The sequence below is a fragment of the Caenorhabditis briggsae genome (assembly GCF_000004555.2).
Source record: "Caenorhabditis briggsae complete genome, chrIII, whole genome shotgun sequence".
In the NCBI taxonomy this organism is placed as follows: domain Eukaryota; kingdom Metazoa; phylum Nematoda; class Chromadorea; order Rhabditida; family Rhabditidae; genus Caenorhabditis; species Caenorhabditis briggsae.
Window position 1 is genome coordinate 10,144,917 of NC_013490.2, and position 17,757 is coordinate 10,162,673.

Below are 17,757 nucleotides of genomic sequence, written 5' to 3' on the forward strand. Positions count from 1 at the left end.
AGATCAAACTGAAAATTTTGAATGCCTACTAAACAAATATAGAGCTTCAATTTTGTAGTTGACAACTTTTTTTGTAGAAATTCATCCAAGTAAGATAAACCGCTTGAAACCAACCAAGCATCGAAAATTTAAAAAATAAGGTAGATTTCAAGCGGCAAATCTTATTTGGATGAATTTGTACAAAAAAACTACAAAATTGAAGCTCTAGTTTTGCTTTGTGTACTTTGTAATTTTCAGACAAATTAAACCATTCTGGACTCCTTTTTCAAGGCCCCAAATGTGATACTTTTCAACTATAATAAGGCACATCAATTATTTTTGGCCTGTGCTCAAATCTTAAAATTTTTGAATTACGAGATTTTTCGACTTCCAGACTCCAAGATCAAGAAATTCCAGCTTCTCAGATCGAAAAATTCTAAAATTCTGCTATTCCAAAAAACCAAAAAATCAAGAAAAAAGCCAAGCTGAATCAAAACTTCCTCGTTGGAATTTGACTTTTATACACTCCGGAAAACGAAAGAAAACCAAAAATCAGATCATAAGGTTCAGAAAATTTTCTCACGGAGACATTTGATTGATCAAACTCTATTTTTTTTGCTCTGGCTCTAGATCATACAATTTCCGATTAATCTTGTAAAAATTTATCATAATCCATCAATCCTTTTTTGACATTTTTCTTCAATTTGGATTAGCGGGAAATGAGGTATTGACCGAAAACCATAAAGAAGTTACAGCTCATTTTTGAAATTGACACTTTTCAGACATTTTCAGAAACGTGCTGATAAGAAAAAACAAAAAATTATAGTTTTTATGATTTCCAGAAAATAATTCTATAGGTGATCAGGAGATTTTTTTGTGAAAAGAGATTTTTTTTCAAAATTTGTATTAGACAAAATCAAGAAGCCTATTGAAAAAAGTTATTCTGGAAGAGGATAAAAACCAAATTTGAAAAAAAATTCCAGAAAAATGTGAAAAATGGGGACTGAAACTCTGAAAAATCTGCAACTGGAAACGCAGGAATTTTTTTTCACATTTTTTTCAAAATTTTTATGTTCAGAACCAAACGGATAATAAAACAATGTGTCATAAAACCTTTTACATCAATCTTTTTCGAAAAAAATTTCGAGAATTTGAATCCGATTTTCAGACCGAAATCCCTCTAATCCAACAATTCAAAAAAAATTTAATTGGCTTTTTTTTTGCAGTTTCCAGTACAAAAGGGTATACTGTTGTTTGGCGCAAAAAAAGGGAGCAAAAATGTTCCAAAAAAACACCGTAAAAAATTCAAAAAATGCGGTTGTTTTGTTTTCAAATGGGGGTGTTAAATACAAAGAAAAAGAAACCAAAATTTCTGGGAAATTTTGAAAATTCTGGAATGCTGGAAATGTTTTTTTTGAGGTTTTTGGAAAGGGGTCTTACAAGTTAGGAATCGGATTCTGAAATTCTTAGATTCTCAGAAACTATAAAATACAGAAATTCTGAAATTTTGAGATTGGAGTATCAGAAACTCCAAAATTCAAAACATCCAAATCAAAAAATTCAAAACACAAAAAACCCAAAAAATCTGATAATTCGAAATTCGAAAACAATCAAATTCGGATTTTCGAAGGAAGTCAGAAAATTCAGAACTTTTTAAACAAATCAGAAATTCAAATTAAAATCAGAATTATTCAAAAAATTCAGACATTTGGAAACATCCTAAAAAAGCAATACAAAAATCTGAATTTGAGGAAGTTTTTGAATTTTCGAAAATATCGGTTTTTTCAAAATTTTATGTATTTTTGGATTTTTTGAAATTTCTGATATTCCGAGCATTTTTAATGGTCCGAAAATGGGCCAAGAAAAGGACCAAGAAAAATTCAAAAGTCCAAATAAAAGAGGTTATCAAACAATTAAGAATCGAGAATCAATAGTTTTCAGAAGACTCTGATGTTTTACTTTTTCCCGAATCAACCATCCTTTTCTGACGTTAGGTTTTTGATTCCTGGCTCGAACCTCACGACCCATAGAAGATTTCCAAACATCATTCTCTCCGAAAAAATTCAATTCCAAAATGTTTACAAACAACGACGATGTGCTCATTGAGCAAAAGATTTCGAAGAAGAACTAACCGGGCGGTGCAAAAAAGAAGGAGAAGATGATGAAAAAGAGATGATAAGAGTACTTTAACAGCTCAAAAATCATTTGCTCAAGCGGTGGAGCATTAAACCCAAAGATGTTTGCTCAGGAGAGAAAAGAAATGGAGCGGTTATTCCATTTTTTGCAAAAACGGACACAGCAGCCAGCTGACTTTGAAGAAGAAGTGCCACGTCACGTGTGTGGGAAATGGGATCGGAGAAAAGAGAGAGAGAAGAGACGCAGACGTTCGGATTGCAACATTTGCAGAAGAGAGGAGAGCAGCCAGCAAAAAAAACCCTCTTTTTTCTTTTATACTCTCTCAATTTTACACAATTTTTTCTATTCTTTTTTCTCGTGGCGCGGTGGGAAAAAGAAGAGGAAGAGGAAGGGAAAAAGGGTTTCGCCCGTTGCAAAATAAAAATGAAAAGAAGGAGGAAATATTGGGAAAAATTATTGGGAAAAATGGTTGGGCAGAAAGTGGGAAGAACTACAGTCTATGTATGGGAAAAATCTCGGAAAAGAAGGCAATGTTTGGGGAGCGTTTTGTGTATTTTTGTGGGTGTGTGGAAACATGGGAAACAAGAGATACGAATCTATCGGTACCGAGGACACTACCAACTACAACTGGGTCAGAAAACGAAGGTTTTTCAAAAGCTAAAGCTTTAAAATACTGAATTCCTAAACTCTTAGAATCCCGTAGAATGTCTCAGAATCCTGAAACCCTAGAACTTTTCCAAATTTCATGAACTTTCAAAATTTTAGAATTTCCAGGTTTAAGTTATATGAAGTTCAGAAAAACTGAAACTTTAAAAAACGACAAGTACAGTATTTAACATTTGTGACTTGAAAACAGTAAACCTTGAAGTCCTGAAAAGGTAATCCAGAATTTTTCGATTTTTCTGAAAATTCCAGAATACACTAAGCAAAAATGGAGCTTCAATTTTTTATTGTTGACCACTTTTTTTACAAATTCATCTAAAGGACCGATTGACTCTGATCTCAGTTATCTCTTGAATTTTTGACACTTATTTGGTCTTAGGCGGTATATCTCCTTTGGGTGAATTTTTACAAAAAAGTTGTTAGCTACAAAAATAAAGCTTTATTTTTGTTTAGCAAACTCTGAAGTTGTTAGCCTTATTTTTAAAAATTATCCAAAGTTGGTCATTTTCCACTAAAGATTTTCTAGAATTGAAAAAATACAATAGATGATCAGAAGATTTTATATGAATAGAAAAATTTTTTTTTGAAAATTTGTATTGTACAAAATCAAGGAGCTTATTGAAATTTTTAGGATAAAAAAGTTATTCTGGGAGAGGATAAAAACCAAATTCCAACAAAATAGAAAATAAAAATTAAATTTTCTATAAAATTTTTTAAATGAGTGTTGAAAATCCCAAAATACTGCAGCTTTCAAGCAATTTTGCACGAATTTTTATTCGAATTTTGTTTCAAAAAGTGTTCAGAACAAAACGGACAGTGAAAAAATGTGCGATAAAACCCTTTGATCGAATTTTTTTCGAAACAATTTCGAGAATATAAACCCGCTTTTCTGCAGGTAATCCCTATTAAAAACTGATGGAAGCTTTACAGAAATTCATCTAGTCCATAATGAGAAAGTTCAAAAAAAATTGGTAAAGGTCTATAGAACTGAAAAAATCGATGGGAAATTATTTTTCCTTGCCTTATTCCTCCAAAATTTCATTTTATTTTGGTTATTTTGTTCATGTTTTTGATTCTCCTGTTCTCCTATTGTATTCTGTAGTATGTTTACATAATAAAATATTGTTATTTTTTCAATTTTGCAGTTATTTCCTGCTTCGAAAATGAAAAAAGACGAAATCAGAAATTTTCGATGAGAAATTTTTCAATTTTGATGAATATTTAGATTTTTTTCCTGTAGAAAATTAGAAAATTATCATAAAGAACGAATTCATTTCAAACAAAAGAAGAAAATAAAATTTAGTTTTTTTTCAATTCTTGAAATTAAATATGAGCAGAACTTTCTAGAAAAAAGAGCCAATTTGTTCAACTAAAAATGAAAAATAGAGCAAAATTGGTCACGAGACAAAATATAGTATACTATAAAAATTGGCTGCAATTTTTTCTAGTTGACACTTTATAGACGCAAAATATGTAAGACACAAAATGAAGATGCAAAGTTGAATATATGACCGGTCAAAGGGGAAAAAAAGATAATGAAGCACTTATTTTTTGTTTTTTTTTAATAAGACTATGATTAGAAATAGAAGAATATACTGTATTTCCTAGGAGCATTTCCTCTAATAGAAACTCACTCAAACCGTCAAGAGTGAGCTTAATTATCTCGACTTCTTTGAGAGATATCAAAAAATAGTCAATTGATAAAATATTTCTCATATTATCAGCTACATTTTATCAGTTGACAAATTTTTGATACCTTTCACAGGAAACGAGATAATTGAGCTCAAAGTGGACGGTATAGGTGGGCTTCTATTAGGAAATACGGTATTAGTCAATGAACATGAAAATAAAAGCGAGGGGAAAATTCAAACATTGCTAGAATAGGAGATCTCAACATTACAAAAATTTTCAGAGTCTCCAAAATGAAAAACAGCTTTAAGTGTGTCTTCATATTCATTGACTTCTCACCTGTGGAGAATTAGAGAACGACAGAAAAAATCACAAAAACAAATAGACATGCGTTTCAATACAATCAATTCAGTAGCATCGGAATAGGACCGTGTGACTTTCTGGTCGACTGATGACGTCGATTACTCCGTTCTTTGTCTTTCTTCTGATTGTCAGTAGCCACGTGGTGAGTCATCGGAAGGGCTTTTGATTATTTCGAAACTTTTTGATTCGGAAAAAAAAATGAGAAAGATCTGGAAAATGGGGACTGCAAAGGTGTTATGAAATATACAGCAAACACTTTAAATTCAAGTTTTTTTGGGGGAGGGGGTTTAAATGAATGGAAAAATGAAGACGGGACTCAGCATTTTCCGAAATTGAATTTACAAAAAAACGATAATGGCTTGAAAATTTAAAATTTTGAATTCCAAAATTCTTAGAATCTGAGATTCTGAAGTTTTGAGGTTCTGAAGGTTCCGAATGTTCCAGTAAATTGAGGTAACCGTGAAACCTGTAATAGAATTATCTCCGTTACTATGCAAGATATCAAAAATGTGACAACTGAAAACACTTTTGATGTTTTGATAAACATTTTATCAGTTGACAACTTTTTTTATATCTTTTACAGGCACCGAGATAAATTGGCTCAAGTTAAAAGTTGGGGAGCTTCTATTACTTCCGCGATTCCTTGTTCTCTGAATCATTGACCAGAAACTTTAATATATCAAATGTCCTAGGGATCATTTCAACAACCAAAGGAGAGCTAAAAAACACAAAATTTGAAAACGTTGAGAAATTGAATCCTTTCTTTGCAGAATTGTCATCTGATTCCACCAAAAATCAGCATTTCCGATGATGGTCGAAATTCTCCTCCAAACCAGTTGACAGAACATTTAAGTGAGTTTTAAAGGGGGTTGGATACTAGATTTTTCAATGATCGTCTGTTTGAAAAAAGTGTATTTAAATCAGTTGACCTTAATTTTCAAAAATTAAAGTTTTCAGTTTCCTGCGGCTTCTCATTTTGCAATCCGGAGAACTGTAAGAAGCAAGAAATCAGTGAAGGTAAATTTCAAATTGAATGTCAAAGATAACTGTTTTATAATGAATAAATTCATTTTTCTAAGTAAATTTATGCCAGAAATATCAAATTGAAATCCAAAGACTACTGTATTCCAAACTGCAAAACATACATTACCAATCAAGCAGTTTATGTCGTCATCAGTGATAACGATAACACCTTATGTAAAAATGTTAAAGTGCAAAATGCCAAAATGTTTTTACGAACTGTCAAAGGTTGTTTTTCTGGTCACCTTCCGAACACTCAACATTTCTAAATTGTGGAACTTAAAATGTTTTTGTTGAAAGCCACTCAAAATAACACTTTCCGGTCATAACACATTGTGGGTGCATAGTACTACAGCTGACAATTTATCTGAAAACAAAATGTATTTCTAAAACTTTGGACTGGAAACAAGACACAATCTTTTACTTGAGTAAATTTCTTCCTTTCTTGTTTTCTTTATTTTGTTCACTGGGAGAACAATGAGCGTAACCACGACCACTAACTTCAACTTTGAGCTAAATTATCTCGGTTCCTGTAAAGGATATCAAAAAGTGATCTACTAACAAAATACTTTGAATGTCATAGTTAACATTTTGTCAGTTGATCTCTTTTTAATATCTTTCACAGGAAATTAGATGTATGGGCTCAAAGGGCGTTCTATTAGAGTGTTAACGATATCTCCAAGCAAATCTTCTAGTCAAACAAGTTTGATTTTTACTTTTCAATTTCAAAAAACATTGGTCAAGTTAGCGCCAATGGGAGGTCTTAATTGTTAACCCTCCGGACCGATGGGAAATGAGAGAATGGAGGGGGTTTATATACCAAACACTTTCCAAGCGACCGACATTCCACTGCTGAAATATTTCCCAATTTTTTTGCAAAACAAGAGAGCGAGAAACACAGAGAAACAAGTTATGAAATATTTCACCAGTAAAAAGTCGGCTGATTGGAAAGTGGCTAGTATATAAACACCCTGAAAAATGGGTTCATTTGGTGTCCGGTCCGTCGTTGATGGGTTATCATTGAAGAGGAAATCACCCCATCAGCATCAACTTGACTGGTAACTTTTTGCAATTTTGGACGCCCGGGATATGGTAGATTCAGGGACCAAAGAAAAAATTGGTGCTAATGTAATTTTGGTTTGAACTGCAAAAACACAAAGAACAGTTGCCAATGATTAGAAAAAGGACCATTCATGATAGTTGAAGCCTTTTTTCAGCTTTCCAGATCTTGAGCCGCTGTGGAGAAATCCGGGAGAGAAATCTGAAAAACAAAGAGAACTGAAACTTTTTGATCTAACCAAAAAAAAATACAGACACACAGACAGACATCCAATTCCTTTTCTTCAAAAATTCCAAAACGCAACGGTCAAGTTAGCACCAGTGGGGGTTTCAAAGTTTCAAAGGTAACCCACTGGTTCCGGACCGACAGAAATAAGACGACCAAAGGGGGTTTATATACCAGCCACTTTCCAAGCGGCCGACGTTTACGGCGAATTTCACAATTCTTTGTTTTCTCTGCTTCTCTCCTTCTTTTTTCGCCGCAAAATGTCGGCCGCTTGGACAGTGTCTGGTATATAAACCCCCTCCACCTCTCTCATTGCCACTCGGTCCGGAGTCAATGGGTTATCATTCTCAACCTTCCCATTGGCACCAACTTGACCGTTGTGTTTTATAATTTTTACAGATATTTTCAATTCGTATTTTTTTCAAGAAAGCTCAAATGAGTCAGTCAATGAGAATGAGTCAAAAATGATTTAGAGACTCTGAAAATTAGAAATTCCGATACTTCGAAAATTTTGTGATGGGACATGTTTTCTAAATATAGAAAATACATTTTTATAGATGCATGAAAAGATTTAAAAATAGTAGGAAACCTAATTTTTATTTTATGAATAATCCCAAGAAAAAAAGCGATAACCTATTAACAAACGATCATTGAAACTAAATTCGAAAACCCACGCATTTTCCGCGGGGACTAACTTTCGTGGACTAGAATTCTCCATTTTTTCCGTTTTTCTTCCACAAAAATTTTCCTTGATTTTGCTTGTTTTCTCTCATTTTTCTACCCTTTTCTGTCATTTTTCTTTCGAATTTGCTTTCAATTATCATTGAAAATATAGAAAACCACTTAAAAATCAATACCCCGCCCGTCTCCTTTGCCAATCGGCCGCTTCATCATGATTCTTCCAGAATGTTTACATTCACGCGGCGATTACTCAGCAAAAACTGGAAATTCCTACCGAATCGCGAGCGGATAGTGTTCAAAAACAGAAAAGAGGCGTTTTTTGATTTCGTCAAAGTTTCCGGAGCTAACCTCATTTGGCAAATTGGTCTCGCTGTTATTGTTTTGTGAGTCGCTGCGCTTTTCTCCTCAAAAATTATTCGAATTCTTTAGAGAATTTGCATTTCCAACGCCCGACATCGTTTACGATATAAAGAGACTGATTTCTCCCGATTTTGATCTGTTTTGCAAATCCGGAAATCTGGTGGATTTCGAGATGGCGTTTGAGAACAAATTTCGGTCGATTCGCAGGGAAGAAGTGCGCAGTTTGGAGCAGTACACGAATGCAAAGGGTCCTGAAGCGAAATTCGGTGGAATTATTTGATTTTTATTTAGTTTTTGTTGTTTCTAGGAATATTTCTATAGTCGGCTAGATCTCGTTTGTTCTTCCTTGTTTACATCGTTTATAAATTTGTTGTTTTATTTCGAGCTTCTCTATTTATATCTCTTTTTGAACGGCTCATTCTCTCCGTTTCTATATATCAATGACTTTTCTGTTGTTCTATAAAAATACTAGATTTTCAGCCTTTAAAAATGGACAAAACCGCCAAGAAGCACCCAGTCGGACTTCTCGAGACCAAATCACTCGCTTCGGCTCTTCCAGAAAAGAATGCTGAGGGAAGACCAAAGTATACACAAATCGTGGGTGACTAGTGTGAGATTTTATTTGAACAAAGTAGTCATTCCAGTTGACACCGTCCAAGTCATCTTCAGCTTCCAACGGAGATGCTGTAGTAGCTCCGACTTCTGTGGAGAAGAAGACTTTTGCAAAACAACGTCAACAGCGCTCCAACAACAACAAGCAAGGCATCAAGAACGCCAATAATCAGAAACCCCGTGGAATATTCTTGCCAGCTACGGAAAAACGGCCATTCAATCTTCTCTTGAAGAGACAAGAAGTCGTGGCTCGTCCAACGGATATCAAACTCGCTCTTTTCCAATTACTCCTGACAATGTCATCTACTTCAGTGGCCCACGGAACTTCCTGTCGGCCATTTATCCCTGCAAGATTACAGTCGATGGAAATGAGTACAACTCTGTGGAGCATTTCTACCAAGCATGCAAACTCTATACCCTTGTCGGACAGGAGAAAGCTGCGGAGCTCAAGGCATCTGAGAGCCCCATTGAGGTCAAGAAGGCAACTAAGGTTTTATTGAAGGAGGCGAATATTACATCGAAGAAAGTGGAAGAGTGGAAAGAGAAGGACAGTATTGGAGTGTTGAAACACGTCGTCACTCATAAATTCACACAGAATGAGGCGTTGAAGGAGAAATTGTTGGAGACTGGAGACAAGATTCTCATTCAGGCCTATATCGGGTTAGTCTAGGAATTGTACTTCATTTCAATATACTTCATTTCAACTTTTTTGTTTTCAGTGATACATTCTTCGCCACCGGTGCCAGCTTCCACTACGTCAGCGAATGGGTCTCCCGCCATGTAAACCAAGACCTTGTCTACCCAGAAGAAGTCACCGCTGAAAATTTCAAGTACTTGCCATTGGTGGCCAACGGAAAGAATGTTTTCGGTTGGATTTTGATGCAAGTCCGCGACGAACTCCGTGCTCAATCTTCCGCCTAATTATTGCGAATGCTCTGTCTTTCTTTTTCTGTTTCCATCTTGTCGTGATCTCCATTATTCATATATTTTTTGAAATTCCCCTTCCGCTGTTCCCCCCTCCCCTCATTTCCTGTGCCCCCATCCCGTTCTGCACGTTGTATTCCAGGTTTTAGTACCTAATATTATAAAGCATTGTTTGTCTGTTTACTATTTAGGTTTCAAATGGTATCTGTTCCATTTCAAACATTTTTTTGTGTTAATATCCAATTGTCACCAAAAAACAATAATTTTTCGCAGGCTCGACCCATTCAAAATGGGAAAAACAAACGATTCAGTTCAGAAGAGGTATCGAAATGTTCGAGCCGATCCCGCCCATCTGTCTCACTATCTCTGTTATTTTTGCGGTAAATTGATGTCAAATCGAATGGATTATCAGGTGCACATGCTGAAAGTGCATGAAGTAATGTCACAAACCTATCAACTGTGGTCAGACCACACCATGGACACGCTAGGATTGAGATGGAGCGAAACGAAAGGAATAGACGATCGAGAAGTTCCTTGTTCTCGTGAGTATATCGCAAAATTACTAAAAAATTCCTTTATTTTTTGTTAGACTTAGGTATTCGCGGCGAGAAACACTGACAAGTTTCTGAGTGTGCGCCTTTAAAAAACCATTGTGAATTTCGAAATTCGCAAAGCTTTCTCCACCTAAAAATTTTATTCCAATTGCAATAAGGAAATGAGCGAGCTAATTCTAGAAATTTTACAAAATAGAATTTCCGAGCTGGAAAACTCAGTGGATGCTCTCCGCTCGAGTAACGATAGAAAAGATGAAGTTATTTACACTCTGTCGAAAACCATCGAGAGCCAGTTAATGAAAATTGAAGAGTTACAATGTTGTAATCGATTATAAATGTTAGTCATAATTTAAAAAAATTTCAGTTCCCCCATCTCCGTTGTCAAGAGAATCGAAGGCGAGAAATTCGGAAGACGACGATGAGGACTACGTTTATGAAGATGAGAAGCCAGCGAAGAAAAGAAGAAAGGACGAAGCGAGAAGGGCGATGGCTGTTAAACAGAAGCAAGCAGCTGAAGATCAACGAAGAAAAGCAGAAGCAGCAGCAGAAGAACGTCAGAAGAAAGCAGAAGAAAAGCGTCTGGAAAAGAATAGAAGAGATGCTGAGAGAAGGAAGAATGAAGCGACGAAACGGGCGATACAACAACAGCAACAACAGGCAGCAATGTTGGCAGCTCAGGAAAGAGAGCAAAAGGATCAAACGGCGAAGCGGCTGAGTCTGATGGAGATGGGAGAGTTGGAAATGCAGGGAATGCCTATAGTGGATGATAAGAAGAAGAGGAAACGTCCAGAGAGTACACCAAAAAGACAGCCACGAGTAAGACAGAATTCAGAAGATGACCAAGAAGTTATCGATCTGGTGACGTCGATTATGGCGGAGAGTAAGAAGAAGGAGGCGTCGAGTCAGGAGGTTATCGAGGAGGATTTGACTCCAGAGATTGTCGATCGAAAGCCATTTGATTACTCAAAAGCGACTACAAAGTACTGCAAAGTGTGCAAAAAGGGCAATCACTACACATTCCCGTCGCTTTTCGAGCACTGTAAGTGTTTTTCCCTTACTAGAAGACACCTAAGTTTGTTACATTTCCAGACCAAGATCATCATCACGCAGTCATTAAATCGTTCGACTACTACGGTTATTTCAACAAAAAGTTGATAGGAAAGAAGCATTTGTTGGAGAGAGACTTCTGTCAGCGATGCATGATTCAGTTTCCACGTGTCAGGGACTACTACACTCATATGATTCAGTATCATATTCACGAGAGTGTCCGTTGTCAGTTGGAGTACGTTTTTTTCTTGAAATTTCGTTGAGCCACAATCAACCATAATTTCTTGCAGTTTCGAAAACGCGAACAACGCGGACGTCGAGGTGCGAATGGTGTTCCGTGATCGTATCCTAACCCTTGGCTACAATTTCTACTTCCAAGAAGATCAACAAACTGCCAGCAGTTCGGATATCGCCGATTTCCAAGCTGCCACGATTCCAGCCGAAGTCAACGAACCGAGCACATCTGCCTCCCAACAAGCACACTTCTATGAGCATAATCATGATGAGCCGATGGAGGTGGAACAGCCGATACAATTGGAGCAACCACCATCCGATTCAGGATTGACGGAAGTCAATCCGAATGATGTTAAGCCGGAGCCGTCATTTTTCTAACTGTTCTGTGTCATTTTTATATCATGATCTTTTTTTATTCAATTCCACCTACTGCTTCCTAGCTCTCTTTGATAAAGATCGGTAGTGTTCATCTATAAATCTCTGAAAAAGATGGCTATCCACAAGGTTTTGCTTCAAACGGAGATAGGAATCGAAGTAGTGGGGGTTACATAACGCCTTGTGAATCATCATAATGTGTGACTTATGCTTTTGTCATCGAACTGCTGACCTAGTTCCGTCATGAAAATAGGTGAACACGGAATTGGAAGAAGGAGGAAGATGGAGAAGAAAATCATTAAAAAGAGCGTATCGATTTTTGGTTGTTGTCATGGCAACACATTTTTTTCAAGTTTATCGATTTGTGTCACAAGTTGAATTCTTCTCTGGGTCAAAATATTCTTCAACCTTGGCGTCACCTAAAATTGATTTTTTTTAAAATTCTCTGTATTATTCTGGTACAAAAAAATCGGAGCTGTGGCCGAAGGTCCCACAACGAAAACTACAGTAATCTAAAAATATTTTTTTCCGGATTTATTTTTGTTTTTACTGCTTTTCACCGATTTTTCGATTATTTTTCCAGAAAATTCAACGAAACGCAGTGTAAATCGAGGCAATAAAATCGGAAATATGAAAAAGGTTACTGTAGTTTTCGTTGTGGGACCTTCGGCCACGGCCACAGCTCTGATTTTTGTTTATACCAGAAAAATACCAGGCTTTGATTCTCGATAACGAATTTCACCAATATATAATATTTACTACTTTCCGATTTTAACTGAAATCGTCACAAACAATGTTTCTACCCGCAGATTCTTCGCCGTACATTTCTCTCAATTTTCCGAACAATGTCGACCAAAAAGTTCGGAATGGAAGACGTCGGAATAACGAAACTCGAAGGAACTGCCGATCCGAAAACCGTCAGTAAAAGTGACTGGCAGAAGGTTCTACCAAAGGAAGCATATGTTGTTTCCAGATTGAGTGGTAATAATATATTTTTGGCTCATTCGTAAATCACAAAATTTTTAATTTCAGGAACCGAAGCACCCGGATCCGGTGGCTTCGATAACTACTTCGAGAAAGGACGCTACGTTTGTTTGTGTTGTGGATCGGAACTTTTTAAGTGAGCAGAATTATCTATAGGGGAAAAATAAATGTCTGAAAGGTTTTCAGTTCGGATGCAAAGTTCTGGGCTGGATGTGGGTGGCCGGCGTTTTCAGAGTCAGTTGGAAAGGATGCGAATATTGTGAGAATCGTCGATAAATCACACGGAATGGTTCGCACCGAAGTTCGATGCAAAACGGTAAAACATCTGTGGTAGAAGATCAAACCACGAAAACTACCGTAATCTAAAAATATATGTTTGTTTCATTTTCGTGCGTTATCAGTGAATTTTTCCGACTTGTTTGGCGAAAAATGACAGAAAATAAGACGAAAATCAGAGAAAATGAATCCCGGAAATGAAAATATTTTAGGTCACTGTAGTTGCTTCAAATTTCCCGTTGCTCATAACTTTTCTCATTAGAGCTCATTTGCACATCCCCCGAATTTCAAACTTTTCCAGTGCGACGCCCATCTTGGCCACGTGTTCAACGACGGTCCGAAAGACAAAACTGGCGAGAGGTACTGTATCAACAGTGTCTGCATGGCTTTCGAGAAGAAGGATTAATTTTTATTTCTTTTTTGTATTTTCCGCTTTCTTCAAGTAAACATTGTACATATCTACCCTTTTACATTTCGACACACTTTATTCCCTCCTAATAAAAGTTGAAAAGAGAAAGAGAGACATCAAAAGGAGATAAGAAGATAAGAGATCCACGAATTGTATATCACCCGAATTCCACCCGAATTCGGATCTCAATCTGACCTTGACACAATAAATTCCGTCACCGCATTTTCACATTTCAATTGACACCCCCTTCTCTCTTTTGGATACCGCTAGGATAATCCAATTGTCAAATTCACTGCCCGAACATTTTTTTGTGGATTTTGTAATTCGTGAAATCTTCTTTTTTATAGAGACTTCTTGCGCTAATTAAGAAGTTACAATTATTCTCGAACTCCTAGATACCATTTTCGCATTCTGAAATTTCCGGGTTCAGTGAATTTTTTGACTTCGAGATTCTCAGATTCAGAAGGATTCTGATTTTTGCAGGGTGTTGAGATTATTAAATTTTTGAAAATTCTTTCAAAAATTTACAATACTCCAAAATCCCAAAACCTCAGATTCTCAGAACTTCAAAACTACCAAAATTTTTAGAATTTGAGATTCTCAAAACATCGGAATTGTAAAATTTCGAAACCACAAAATCTCAGAATTTTTAAATCTCAGAATCCCAGAAGCTTTAGAATTATAGGGTTTTGAGATTATTAAATTTTGAGATTCTGAAATCCCAAAACACTGATATTCAAGGATTTTAATATTTCCCTATTCTCAATTACTTCAGAATTTGAAACTTTTCAGCTTCCCAAAGAACTCTGATTCTTAGAAAAGCCCACCAAACAATTATTAATTCCTCTTCTACTTTTTCGTTTTAACTTTACAAATAACACATTGTTAAAAAGGACACAAGAGGGTTTTTCGACGAATAATAGTATTAGTCATTATAGAATAAAACTTCTTCTTCTCTTTTTTTAGTTTTAAATTACCGGTTTCACATAGTAAAATGGGAGGCAAAAAACGACGACACAATAGCAATATGTCATTCGGAAAATGAGCTTGTGAACATTTGAATAAAATGGGAAGGAGGGAGAGGAAGAGATAGGTTCATTCTGATTTTATATTTCTATCAATGTACAAGATTTTGGGTTTTCTTTCTTTTTGAACATTTTGAAGCCAATGATTTTTAGAATCTCACTGTTGAGTCATTATCATTATTAAGATTAAAAAGCTAACAACACGAAATTCAAAAGTCGAAATTCCGAATTTCCGAAATCTTGGGATTTTGAAATTTTCGAATTTTGGGATTTTCAAATTCTGAAAATCTATGATTCTGAGGCTCTGAGATTCTGGAATTTAGGAATTCTGAAGTTTTGAAATTCTAAAATTTTTAGATTCTGAGATTGTGAAATTCGGAAATTCTGAAATTCTGGTAATCTTACATTCTGAAATTTTGGGATTTTCAACTTCAGCATTTTCAACTTCAGCAACTTCAGAAATTATGGATTTCATAAATATCGAATATCTGATTATCTGAAATTCTGGATATCTGAATTCTTGAGATTCTGAAATTCTGAGATTTTGGAATTATAGAATTCTCAGGTTCTTAAAATTTCGAGACTTTCAAATTCTGAAATTCTGAATGTCTGAAATTCTGAAACTCTGATATTCTGAATTCTGTGATTCTGAGATTCTGAAATTTTTATATTCCGAAATTCGGGAAATTCCAGATTCCAAAAAATTTGAGATGTTGAAATCCCGCGAAATCAGGAATTCCAAAAATTCAAAATTCTGAATATCTGAAGTTTTATGATTCCGAAACTCTCTGAAATTCTGAAATTCGAATGAAACTTGGAGATTTTCGGATTTTGAGATTTTGTAATTTCAAGATTTTCAACTTCCGAATGTCTGAAAATTGAGGAAATCGAATTCGGGCCTCCGAAATTCCGAAAAAAGCCCGGCCCGGCCCGTCCCGTTACAAGTATGCTCTAAAGTAAGGAAATTCCCCAATGATCAGAAACTTCTATGCCAAGTTTCCTACTGTTTCTCATTTCCAAATCTTCAACATTTCTTCGTTTTCTTTTCATCGTTTTTAGCATATCCGCAATCTCCTTCAAGAAGCAATCCCCCTTTGAATTCGATTTCCGAAAGTCGAAAAGGGTCATTTCGCACCTCCCTCTGTTTCTCTCCCGTAGTTATGTATCAATTTTCAATCACTTTTCACATTGTTTCCCGATCTAATTATGTGCTTGAATATCCGGCTAAATAGCATTTATAGAATCCCAAAAAAACAAAGAAGAAGCTAATCAGAAGAACAGAACAGGAATTCTCTTCTTCGGGAAAATAGAAACTATTAATACAATTCTTCCCAACTTCTCTCCTCTTTTTCCCTCAACCCGTCAACTATAACCGGCCAGTTCCATTTTTTCTCTGCATCTCTCTCGAATCCTATACTATTTCTTTCCGGTTCGATCCGATTCCGTCCATCCTCTTGACTTCTTCTTCTTCTTTTTCTTCTTTTCCAAAATGCTACAGTCAGTGTTTCTCTTCTTCTTTTATATACATCATCATATCTTTACGTTTTATTTGTATACTATTAGCATATTCTGGAGATTCTAAAATTCTAAGATTCCCAATTTTCAATCTGAATCCTTAAAGTTGAGATGTCTGGTAATCTCAGAATCCTAGATTTTTGAATTCTCGAGATCCTGAAATTTTTGAAATTCTCTAAAGTCTCAAATCGGAACTTGTTTATTATGAGAATTCTGAAAAGTTATCATTTTAGTTTCTGGAATTTTGAAAAATGAGAATTCGCAAATTCTAAATCTAGAAATTTAAAGTCAGAAACTGGGAATTTGCGAATTTTCGTTTTCAGAAATTTCAGAATTTAAGGAATTCGAAACATTCAAAATTCAAAATGCAATTTTTTTTCTAGGATTCCTGAATTCTCAGATTTAAATATTTTGAATACTTGAGATGTTTTAATAGATCCTAATTCTTGAATTTTGAAAATTGCGATATCCAGAATTTCTCTATTTTGAACTTCGAAAAAAAATGTGTTATGTTTTTGGAACATTTTTTTCAGGACTTATTTGACATTCTCAAGATTTCCGTGTTTCTGTAATTATGGATTTAGGTATTCTGAGATTCTGAGATTCATTTGATTTTATGTTCAAAATTTCCCTAGTCAGTTGATTCTTTATACCGTAAGCGCTCGAATAGCAACGACCCCCCTTAACCCCCAATTCAGAGCCAATTTTCTCGGTTCCTGTAAAAGATATCAAAAATTTCTCAACTGATAAAATATTAGTCCTATTATGATGAATAATTTATCAGTGGACCACTTTTTGATATCTTCCAAAGGAAATGAGATATGGGCTCAAAGTGAACGATTTGAGGGTTACTCTGGGATACTTTCTAATCCCCCCAAACCATCTCCTACATTTTTCGAAAACCATATTTCTTTGAAGATTTTTGTTCCGTTATCCCTTCTCCATATAATGATCTAAATTTTTAGTACTCTTGTCCTTTCGGAATCATAAAAATAACACCAAAAAAGTCTACTAAAACCGTACTTAACACTTTTTCTAAAACCCCCAAAACGAAATCGGAGGAACGAATCACCGATTTAGCCTAATTTCCGTTACCGAATGACGCTTTTCTCCTGATGTTCCACTTCTTCTTCATTGCCTTTTATGTCAAAAAGGTAATCGTCCTCTTGTCAAAAGTTTTAGGTCAAATTGTGAAAGTAAACAATTGACTTTTCGTATTGGAACCGCTTTGATGGCATAGAGAGGTTCAGAATTCTGGATCATTGTTAATGGTTCCACAAAAAGGGGTACGGTACTAGTTGAAAAAGTCAACTTTGAAGGTTTGAAAATATTATTCAGAAATGTTAGATTTGTCTCAAATTTTCAGAGTATACTAAACAAAAATAGAGCTTCCATTTTGTAGTTAACAAATTTTTTGTATAAATTCATCCAAACGAGATATGTCTCTTAAAAGTACCACTATTGTGAAGTCACTGATATTTCTGGAAGTTCCATTGGTTAGTTTAGTCCGCTATATCTCATTTAGATGAACTTTTCACAAAACGTTGTCAACTACAAAAATGAAGCTCTATTTTTGTTCAGTATACTGTGACATTTTCAAACAAATCGAAAATCCGTGGGGATAAATTTGGATCGGGCCAAAAATAAGAGCTCAGATTTTCAGGTTTTCAGCGAACTTGAATACCC

General features: G+C 35.4%; 4 protein-coding genes across 4 annotated transcripts; all 4 read left to right on the forward strand.

The window, feature by feature from the left end:
* Positions 1–7,981: 7,981 nt before the first annotated feature.
* On the forward strand, positions 7,982–8,396 carry CBG26019 (the record flags this gene model as incomplete). Its single annotated transcript, XM_045244322.1, has 2 exons — positions 7,982–8,139; positions 8,186–8,396. The coding sequence occupies 2 exons, from the start codon at positions 7,982–7,984 to the stop codon at positions 8,394–8,396; spliced, it is 369 nt and encodes a 122-aa protein (XP_045098589.1).
* A 209-nt stretch (positions 8,397–8,605) lies between these two features.
* CBG06909 lies at positions 8,606–9,649 on the forward strand (the record flags this gene model as incomplete). The annotated part of the gene is given in 4 exon segments (XM_045244323.1): positions 8,606–8,713; positions 8,761–9,026; positions 9,041–9,388; positions 9,448–9,649. 4 exon segments carry the CDS (start codon positions 8,606–8,608, stop codon positions 9,647–9,649), a joined length of 924 nt encoding a protein of 307 aa, XP_045093340.1.
* Positions 9,650–9,941: 292 nt separating this feature from the next.
* Positions 9,942–11,865, forward strand: CBG06908 (the record flags this gene model as incomplete). The annotated part of the gene is made up of 4 exons (XM_045244324.1): positions 9,942–10,194; positions 10,571–11,245; positions 11,296–11,488; positions 11,544–11,865. The coding sequence occupies 4 exons, from the start codon at positions 9,942–9,944 to the stop codon at positions 11,863–11,865; spliced, it is 1,443 nt and encodes a 480-aa protein (XP_045093339.1).
* Positions 11,866–12,707: 842 nt separating this feature from the next.
* CBG06907 lies at positions 12,708–13,528 on the forward strand (the record flags this gene model as incomplete). The annotated part of the gene is made up of 4 exons (XM_002642442.1): positions 12,708–12,843; positions 12,895–12,982; positions 13,033–13,162; positions 13,424–13,528. The coding sequence occupies 4 exons, from the start codon at positions 12,708–12,710 to the stop codon at positions 13,526–13,528; spliced, it is 459 nt and encodes a 152-aa protein (XP_002642488.1).
* Positions 13,529–17,757: the final 4,229 nt, after the last annotated feature.